Genomic DNA, 10,970 nt, shown 5'->3' with positions numbered 1-10,970 from the left:
CCGTTCCTTCGTTTACCCTTTTATATATTTAGGGCGTGGGCATTGCAGTTTATATTAGCTGGTAAAAGCCTTCTCTTATTAATAAGACGTGCTTATACGATTGGTTTCGTTAAGAATAAGTTAACTATACGAGGATTTACTCAAATTAAGTTATTATTTAATACTTATGGTATTGGCATGTTTATACTTTATACACTTGGACATTTGCCTTGCATCCAGAAAAATAAACAGGTTTCAAACCACCTTAGAACAAATTTTGGCGCTTCCCTTTTTATTCTGAGCCTACTCTCAACAGGATAAAAAGATAACCTGGTCTCTACTGTTCCTTAACATCAAGCAACAAATGAATATAGGGAGAGTAAATTTCTATTTTAGTCTCTTAAATTTTAAGTGTTTGGTATTTTAATCCTTTACTATCAAAATCTTTAATTTAGTCTTTTATCTTTTGTAAAATGTTATTTACTATAGTTTGTTTAATATACTGTATTCACGTTATTATTAAAGACTAAAGTAAATGTAGCTTAAATGTAAAAAAGAGCTACAGTTAATGGCATTTAATAAAGGTAGAGACTAAAGTAAAGATTTTATTAACTTCATAACTAAAGTGACAAACACTTACAATATATCACGAACTAAAGTGAGAATTTACTCATGTGAGAAACATGGGGAGGACGGGTGAACTCGTGTACCAATTTTGTACGAAGTTGAGAAGACGTGACAACAAGAGCAGAGCTCTTTTAACTATCTTCCAACATCAACCATGCTCAATGAGGTACCTCTCTGCAATACTAGCATGAGCAGCAGCACCTATTGGTAGAACGTCTTCATCAATCATGAAATATGGAGAATGTCCCGTATGAGTAGACCCCAATGTTTCATTCCTTACTCCTATGTAGAAGAAAGCTGAGGGAACCATCTCGGAGTAGAAAGAGAAATCTTCAGCACCCATCATAGGTGGAACTACCCTGAAATTCTTGTGACCCAGCAAATCAATGGACACCTTCTTCACATGCTCATACATTCGGTCATCATTAACTGTGGGAGGGTAAATAGTGTACTCCTTTTCAAAGAAGTCAACTTCTGCCAAGCATCTGTAGACACTAGCCTGTTCCACAATCACCTATTTGGGGAAACGACAGGATTCAAGTTAAACTCATTCAGTCATTTACGTTCAGTTCACTTTAATAATAGTAAGACTTAATTTCACTTTGAGCCTCTCATTTATCAAATTTGGTGTCTCCAGATTTCTGTTTTTTGAAAATTTGATCCTCACTGTTTCAATTATGCAATTTTGATGCATTTGATAACTTGACATTTAGTATTTAACAGAAATGCTAACTTGACACTCCACATTCATGTCAGCGCATCCGTATCAGCATTCTACTGCCAATGTTAGTATTTTTGTTAAATATTAGATGTCAAATTAATAGATGGCCCAAAATTGTATAAATAAAACATTACAAGGATTAAATTCGAAAGAAAAAATGAGAAACCAAATTCGAGAAACAATGATAATTAAAGGACCAAAAGTTCAATTAAGCATGATAAAAATGAGGTAGTTGGGAACCTGCTCTATTCTTTCAAGTAGCTGGTAAAAGCTGGTGTTAGAGAACGCTCTGAAAGTCCCCAATAGGACCACTGTGTCGGGTATCATGTCAAGCTTGTTGCCTCCATTAAACGAAGTCACAGAGACAACCTAAAGTTGTAAAGGGAGCCATGTACTTAGTCAGAGAAGGTATGCAACAAAAAGACACACAAACAGGGATTGAAATTTTGAAAAGAAGGTATATTGATATGAAGCAAAACCTGAGAATCCAATGGATTTGCTTCGCGGGAGACAATACCCTGTAAGCTAATAACTGCAGCTGAAGCAGCCAAAACTGGATCAACAGAACGATGAGGATCGGCAGCAAGGCCCTTTTTGCCACTAATGACAGCTCTGAAAAATCCACAACCTGCAAGGAGGGGTCCACGCCTGGATCCAATTATACCAGTTGGATGCTCATGGGATACATGAGCTGCAAATATAGCCTCAACGTCCTCCAAAGCACCGTCTTGCATCATTCGTTTTGCTCCATTACCAGCTTCCTCTGCTGGCTGGAATAACAGAATTACAGTTCCCTGTTATGGACAAAACAAGGTTATCACTTATTAGACATAAGACATTGTTCTTGTTAAGATTACTACTAAGCCTGGTTGGACATAAGTAGAGTTCAATTTATGACAAGTGTAAACCCATTATTCCCAATAATGAAACTTATCAAGGTCAACAGGTTTATTTGCATTGAAATTGAAATCACAATAGTCTTCATAAATTTGTTATTTTATTTAGTATTAAACGACAAATCTTCCTAGACCCTATAACTTTTCAAAATTTTTACTTAGTACGTTAAATTTTGTGTTTTATCTAAAAGAGAAAAAGGGTTATCCACCTTAGTGTAAAAAAGTTTTATCCTCATTAATTATAATTCATCATGAATTATAATTCATCATGAATGATAAATTTATTGACAAATAATTATTTTAAAACAATTCAAACAGTATTTATAATTGAACAACTCTATATAAAAACTCATTATCTACGTATATATTAGTCTCCGCATCTCAATGAGATAGACACTTAAGATTGCATTTAGAATATTGTACAAGAACAAGAATGTGGAGTTCCCTGCCAGTGTTTTTTCTCTTCACCAGATGGTTATGGTAAGTTTGAGTCACTGCCCGTTAATCCACAGCTCTATTAAGAATGAACTCTGTAGTTAACAGAAGTGTAGAGAACTCTTCTGCTTGTTTTGGATACATAAAAATGAAAAGAAAAAAAAAAGGTCAAATTTTTTATTTTTTATTTTTTATTTAGATAAAAAGAAAAAAAAATCTTCCTTCTTTAATTAATAAGAAAAGTGAAAAGAAAAAAAATTGAAATTATATAATAAATGAATATGTATCATTTTACTTTTAGTATAACAATGGGGAAGTGAATTTTTCTTTTCAATTATTTATTTTTTTGCTCTTCTCTATTTTATTTTCGTCGAAAAAAAAACTTTTACATGACTTCGGCACATACTCTTCTTTTTTTTACTGTTTTCTTCCCGCGTCTAAATGAAAGGAAGTTCCATTTTCTCACTATGAAAAATTTTTGTACTGGTCATTTTTGCAGTGTAGAAGTAGAAGAAGAAAAAGATAATTAAAAATAAAAGAAATGGTAAGTGATGTAATATAATATCATAAAAAGAAAAAAAGAAAGAGAAAACTTAAAAAAGAAAAAAATATTATACAAATATATAAAAATACATAATTGTTGCTTTTCTTAGATTTTGACATTTTGTTGAGAGAAGTACTTGTAATAAACTTATTATCACACTCTTCTAACACACTAGAAAATGCATAAAATCAAGAAATAAACTCAATAAATTTGAAGCAATATTTACAAATAGAAATATATTAATAATAGTGCTTATCATTTGTGAATGAAATGATCCACACACCTAAGAAAATGTACTACTAGTGTATTTGAGTACGGTATTATTGATTTTAGGTTACACGAAAAATAAAGATTAACTTTTACTTAAATGACAATCTACGCTCGCCAGTAGTAGCAAGATTCCTCTCATCTGACAGTCAACTTAAACTTTAGCCTTTTTGTGTGTTTTGTGTAAGTTCTAAAGATAGTGCATGTGCATGTGGATATGGTAGACCCGACCGTAGACAAGATTCCCCACCCGTTCGTTGGCTTACCCCGTACCAGTGGCCCCTACCATAGTAATAAAAATGTTAATAAATGTTACTTTTGATTTATTAAATTTTAGTATTTTTTTATTTTGTTATATTCAATTTTAAAAGTTTTATTTTGATTATTTATATTTTAAAAGTTTTATTTTAGTATATTTAATTTTAAAAATTTTATTTTTAACTTTTATGTTTTCAAAGATTCATTTTAATCTTTTCTTCTCATTTTCTTCAATAAAACGTTATTATTCTATTAATTTTAATTAATTAATTTAAAATAATACGACAAAATTGAAGAAAGATCTAAAATTGTCATCGCGACATCAAATCTAAAGCTTTTCATGATCATCGAGATCTAATGTTTTTAATCTATATTGGTGTTGAATCATGACGTATTTACGACATAACACTTATTGATAATGACTATGGTGCTCGAGATGTTGTACATTTGAGTACACGGTTATTACATTGTTTATGTTGTGGTGATTATGAAATTTGTAATAAAAGATGACGTAAGATTAAGAAAATAAGTAGTTAAATACATTTTAAAAAGATAATGATAATTTTTAATGGTCACTATTTTATATTAATTAATTCAAATTTCAAAATTTAAAGTTAACAACACACTAACATGTGTTTACTAACAAAAATTAGAAGAAATGACCAAATAAAATTTTTGAAAACATAAAAGATCAAAATAAAATTTTGAAAAACATAAAAAATCAAAATAAAATTTTTAAAACTTTAATGTATTAAAATAAAAATTTCAAAAATATGAAAGATTAAAATAAAACTTTTAAAAATATAAAATATTAAAATAAAATAATAGTAAAATATAATAAACCAAAAGGAAGATTCTAATCAAATAACTTGTTCCCTTCCTCTTTATACTTGTGACAAGTGGCAAGTGGCAATGGCATGCGATTAATTTTAATGCATAACTAAGACTTCTCTTCTCTTCAAATACTAAAACCGTAGAAAAGGCATATGAATTAATACCCCTAGGCCCTAGGCTAGGTCTGAACTGATAAATGCCCTAGGCTAGCGCTATTAAAAGAACGTGCTCGGCCCAATTCACGGCAAAGCAAACTTTGCTCATAAAGAGTACCAGATATATTAATGAGACACTGTGTTTTTTGAGATGAAAATAATATTTTTGAATTGGTATTTTGTATTTTTTTTCCGACTTACATCTTTTAGAGTGTACTTTAATTTAAAGAAATTTCCTTAATTTTTATCTTCTAAACCAAAAACATCCCACACAATAACTATCGAACATTGCTTCAGAAGATTTGAGAATTTTTAAATAAAAATAGTCATATAAAGCATTTCAATGAGGTTGGGTTTGATAGAGAAAAAAGATATAGAATAGATGAAAATAAAAATAATGAGTGAAAATAAGTAAAAGTTAAATATATTTAATTGAAGAGAATTAGAAGAAAAAATGAAGAGAGGTGTAAAAAAAGGGTGAAAATAAGTCAAAAATAATATGGCAGATCTAATTATTTTCATCTTAACTTTTCTTTTAAACACGGCTAATTATTTTTATCTACCTTTCTCTTTAATTTCTTACCCGACCAAAAGTTAAGATTCACACTCCTTCCTTAAAACCACCATCAAATCCGTACCCATTTTCATCAGAAATGAAAATATAATATCTAATCTCGGTTGTGTTTGGCATTGGCGGAAAACTGGCCCATATAGGATTACGAAAATCATTTTTAATTATTTGATCATGTAAAAAATAATTATACTATTAGTGCATAAAAGTTAAAACTTTATTTTTTGAATGAGGAGTACTCATAACTTTGGCTGAATCACAAGTCGGGTCAAGTTTTCAAAGAAATATCGCAACCAATCAAAATAGATTGAATTAGGTTAAGATAATTTTGAATGCATAAGTTGAATAAAAGCAACTTAATCAAGAATGAATTAAATTTAATGAAAAAAATGAATTAAATTAAGTTTGGTAATCAGATTTATCAACAAAATATTAAAAAAATACATCCTGCATTATTTCTTCAATACATATATATTTTTAAAATAATTAAACATGCAACTGTGTGTGTGTAATTGGGTAGATCGGGTAACGTTATACCTCACTTAAACTCAAAGCCATATTTAAAATGACTTATGATGGCTTGATAATGTAAATTTTTTGTTGTAACAGTTCAAAAAAAGTAAATTCTTAAAATAACTAATTAATAAATAAATAAAAAACACCACGTTAGTGTGTGTTTGAACACATATTACAAACACACAGGTACGCCAAGTTGATAAAAACACGTGAACACACCTTAAAAATCTTGACATTTCATAAATTGAGAGAGGGGAGAAAGGAAAACAAAATGAAAGAAAATTTGTAAAACATTGAGGGTTTTTTTTAAAAGGAACCAAATTAAAAACAAAAAGAAGGCCATTTTTTTCAGATTCAAGTTTAAATGGTCCACCAATTGAGTTCATAAGATTAAACCTTTCAATTGTCTGTCCTTGGGGGAGACATTAACTGATAGCGGCAATATATCTTAAGCCGCGGAAAGTAATAGATTTTGTGTGTTCCGCAGAAAAGGGCAATAGAATTGTTGAGATTTACTACTAAAGAGGCAAAGGAAGTGTAACGGACTTGACTTTTTGGCCAAAGTGTCGTCTCAAATAAGTTATGCCATATTCATAAAAATAAAAGTTATGCCACTATAAAGAGGCGCCGTGCTTGGAAAAGGAAGTGAATCCTCTGTCTCTCTCTGTTCCTATTTATCAATGTAAAAAAACGGTAAACATAATGTGTGAAGTAGCTTCTATTCCTTCCCGTAATTCAATAATTGAAGAGATTACAGTCAAATTTCATAGATTTCATGGCCTTGTAATTAAGCTAAAGTATATAAGTTTTCTTACTCAGAAAATTGAACAAATAATTAAATTTATGTAATTATAAATAAAAATTCTTAAGTGTTAATTGTGGCTGATTAAGAAATTAAAATGTAAAGTATGATAGAGGAACTGTCCCAAATTAATTCTACGAAATAGTGGAATACTTTGTTGAATAAGATAAGGGAAGAAGAACAAACCTTTAATAAATGCTCTCGAGTTTTCAAAATCTTGGCAGCGCCGATAAGCATAGCCACATGTGCGTCGTGCCCACAAGCATGCATTTTGCCGGCAACTTTAGATTTGTACTCCCATTCCACAGCTTCCTACAACGAATCCCAACTAGTGATGAGATGGAATTTTGTTTTATATGAAAAATAAATTGCAATTTACTATCAAAGAGTATTTATTATAGCTAAGAGCTTTATTGTAGTGCAAAGTTAAGCGCTTTTTTTTCCCACTTCTGAATGCATAGAAAGTGAATCAATATTTAGCAGTAATAAAGTAGGGCAAAAGTAGATGGGAAAAACCTATGAAGCTTTCTATTTTTGGTTTAAAAAAGCTATGAACAAACTTAATAAAAAGCAAAATACTACAAAAAATTACATAAAACACGGATTAATACTCTCTAAAAAAAACATCAAGAATAGAAATACCTTCTCTCCAACAAAAGAAAAAAAAGTTTCCCCCTTCCCTTACAAAAATATATAAGTAATTCAGTTTATTTTTGTTTGTATTTGTGTAAGATACAAAAGTTACTGTAAAACTTAAAAAGTAACATTTTTTATTACTTATACCACATTGACACATTCAAATAAATAAGATAAATAAGATATATCTAAAGTTTTATCATTAATGTGAAACAGATAAAGACAAATCAAAGATCTTGTGATGTATACTCTGTCAACTAAAAAAATACAATTATAATTTATTCGCAATCAAATAAAAACATTTAAACATAAATCTTTCCATCACTATCAAATTCCCATAATTCTTTAGCAAATAAGTTTTTTTTATTTTAAATTAAAAATTAAGAAAAATAGCATTAGGGATAAACATTCTTAGGCAACAAAGTAATTATGTAACATCAAAGAAGTAACAAGTCCAATAATTGAGCCTTTTCTTATTCCGATATTATTTTATTATTATTTGATTTTAGGTTTTCAAGAAGGCATGATGAAAAACAGAGAAAAATTGGAGGAATAAATAAATAAATAGTAGTAGTACTAGTCTAATAAGGACTAGAGAGGGGAAGAAGCTAGTAGTACTTGGATGGGAAGTGCGTCCATGTCAGCTCTGATCGCAACAAAAGGCGGACCCCCCGTGCCGATCCAGGCTCGAATACCGGTCTTGGCGAGAGGGTACCGATAACTAACTTCCATAAGATCCAACTCCTCCCTTATCAAACGACTCGTCTCGATTTCCTCAAACGCCAGCTCCGGATTCGCGTGGATCTTCCGCCGAATATTCTTCAACCACTCCGCCGTCTCCGCGCGCCGGGCCACGCTCAGCACCGCCTCCGAACACGACTCGCTCCACACCTCACACCCCGCCGCCGCTGCCGCAGAGGATCCTCGTCGCGTCTTGTTCTCCGACACCGTCTTCTGGCATCGGCGGTCCGGGAAAAGCACGCGGTCGTAGGCGGCGGAAGGAATCGGCTCCGCGGATGAAACCGCCGACGAGGCTGCCAGAAAGATTGATAAGAGTAGGATGGAGTTGCGGATTTTCTTCATGCTGTTTTTTTTTTCCTCTCAATGGAAACAGAGTGAAGAGAGCTAAGCACAGAGGAGGGGCGTAAAATAGAAGGGGAGAAGAGAAAGGGATGAGAGAGAAGAAAGACGTGAATTTCAACACGTGGTAATAAAAATACTTTAAAAGGATGGAGGTGACAGAATTTTCTTTCATCTTTTCTGGTTTTCCTCGATGATAGCAGTTGGAGAATTGGAGCACGTGGGTAGACATTGATGTACTTATTCCTATTGCAATAAAACTCTAATTGAATATATTTGCCGCACGAAGCAACCTGTTAAATATTTCTGTTTACAAAATTAATTTTAATTACTTTTTTTCCAATAAGTTTAATTACTTATTTATTTCTTATACTTACATAAACCATTTATTTTAGCTTTTATACCTAAAAGTTACTACTATTAGTTTTAGTTCTTATACATATATCTTAAAAATTTTAACTTGTTAAAGTTCTTACATATATACTGTTTAATTCATTTTAGTGTCCGTAAGCATTAGGATTAAAATTTATTAAAAAATGTGTAAAGATTAAAACAAGTAATTTGAAGATGTATAAACTAAAATGTAAAAAATATGCACGTAAATGAAACAAATTAGTAATTAAACTTACAATTATAAACACATTACAAGCAAATCTGGTAAAATAAAAGCGTATCAAATATAAGGTAAAACATTCTTAAATATGTTGGCAAATTTGATTTTCTTGTTGTATGTACCATTTTACTAGCTGAGGTAAAACCTACTTCAATAATATTTACGTTTTAAGGGTTAGTCTTGTAGTTTTACTTACGGGGTTATCGAAAAGTATGAGTATTAATTATTTTTCGCTAATTTGTATTCACATGGTGTTAGAAATATTTATTAAAGAAGTATTTATGAATTGTATAAGTATCATTAGGTATTATTTGATTTTTTTTCCATCCTTAAATTTAAAATCTTACTTAAAAAAATTAAGTTGAATACTATTTGGACTAGTCATTGATGTATCATTACATATTTGTTAATATATTAAAAATTTAAAGAAGTGAACAATAAATGAAATTAAAAAAAAAATAAACATATATTTATACTAAAAATGAATTAATGAAATATAAGGTTCACATAGGAGTTAGAAATGGGGGCTTAAAACTGAGGGGAGGAGGAAAAAATCCCAAGTTCAAATCTCAAATCCATATTTCTAATAAAATTAACAAACTAATATTCTCCTATAAAAATAAAAATAAAAAATCAGAGTAACATACTTTATATATGATAATAATATTTAATTTATTTTTAATTATGAGTAACACGAGTATGGATACCTTATTATATGCCATTGCCCCATTAATATGTAAATATACATTAAACTACTCATTTTAAATTTGTAGTAAATTTTATATACACGCTGGGAATGTAAATGTAAGTGAGTTAGATTAGGTTTAATTTAGTCAACATTTTAATCCAATTCAACTAAATTTAATTGGGTAAGATTCATCTTTTTTTTAACAACATAACCAACCCTTAGTTGGGTGGAGTTGAGTTCGATAGAATAATTAAAAAAAATCACTTATTTGACTCTTTTATAGTTTTAATTTAAATTATTCTTGATCGTAAAATTATTATAAATAAAACATCAACAATTCAAATATATTAATATATATGTAAAGGTCTTTATTGAATAAAAATTAATATATCTTATTTATTAAATTACATATATGAATGAGGTATATGTAGATATCATCATTGAACTTACTTAATTGATAATTTCTAATAGTTAATATTATCTTTGTATGTCGATAGAAATTTCTTAATAATAAATATAATAATTTCCTTTAACATGAGATTGTCATATTAATTAACAAATTATTTATTATATTTTAATTTCAGATATCTAATTTCTTATGAAACTAGTTGAATGAATATTAGATATGATTAAATATTTGTAGAACTAATGATTAATCAAACAAAATTCATCAACTCTAACCAATGAATTTGAGTTATATGATAAAATTAAGATTTTGGACAGAACAATTGAACTAAAAAAAATGTTTTCTTTAACTCATTCATTGATTAAATGTGTTAATTTATTAAAGTTTAACAATAATATTTAGATTATCGGAATGTTAAAAAGTATTAGACAACTATCTTGATTGGTAAATTAATTACTATCAATTTAACATTAAAACTATGGGATTATACAAATAAATGTTTAAATCTTTGCAAGAGAAAAAAATTTATTTGACAATTAAATTAAAGAATTCAATTTAATCAAATAAATATTACAATTAGGTAAGGTTTTCATACTATTGAAAAAAATTATTATTTCAAAAACATATATTCAAATACATAAATTTATTTTTCTCTATTTATTACTATAATATATTTTAAATGTAAAATAAATCATAATTTATTCTCTCGTTAGAAACACTCCAATCTAATTATATCTAATAACCGACTAAGGATATGAGAAGATTTTGGCTGATTGCAAATTGCAGACATGGCAGCGCATGTACCGGCAGGCTAGGCCTATAGTTAATAGCGCATGTTTTTAAAACTTTAACGAGAGCCTTGCAGGAAAAGACTCAGTGGAAACTGCAAGGGAGAATTACACTATCACCATTTTAGTTCGTGTAGTATTTTTTGTATAAATT

The 10,970-nt window shown here is 29.5% G+C and overlaps 1 protein-coding gene across 1 annotated transcript; it reads right to left on the bottom strand.

Moving 5' to 3' along the window:
- Positions 1–558: 558 nt before the first annotated feature.
- LOC114410401 (IAA-amino acid hydrolase ILR1-like 6) lies at positions 559–8,514 on the bottom strand. Its single transcript, XM_028374339.1, has 5 exons — positions 7,860–8,514; positions 6,792–6,917; positions 1,807–2,121; positions 1,568–1,696; positions 559–1,120 (listed from the first exon to the last, which is right to left on the bottom strand). Exons 1-5 carry the CDS (start codon positions 8,322–8,324, stop codon positions 755–757), a joined length of 1,401 nt encoding a protein of 466 aa, XP_028230140.1. The 5' UTR covers positions 8,325–8,514; the 3' UTR covers positions 559–754.
- Positions 8,515–10,970: the final 2,456 nt, after the last annotated feature.

The sequence above is a fragment of the Glycine soja genome, chromosome 4 (assembly GCF_004193775.1).
Source record: "Glycine soja cultivar W05 chromosome 4, ASM419377v2, whole genome shotgun sequence".
NCBI lineage: Eukaryota > Viridiplantae > Streptophyta > Magnoliopsida > Fabales > Fabaceae > Glycine > Glycine soja.
Note: the sequence above shows the minus strand (reverse complement) of the source record. Positions and strands in the feature narration are given on the sequence as shown.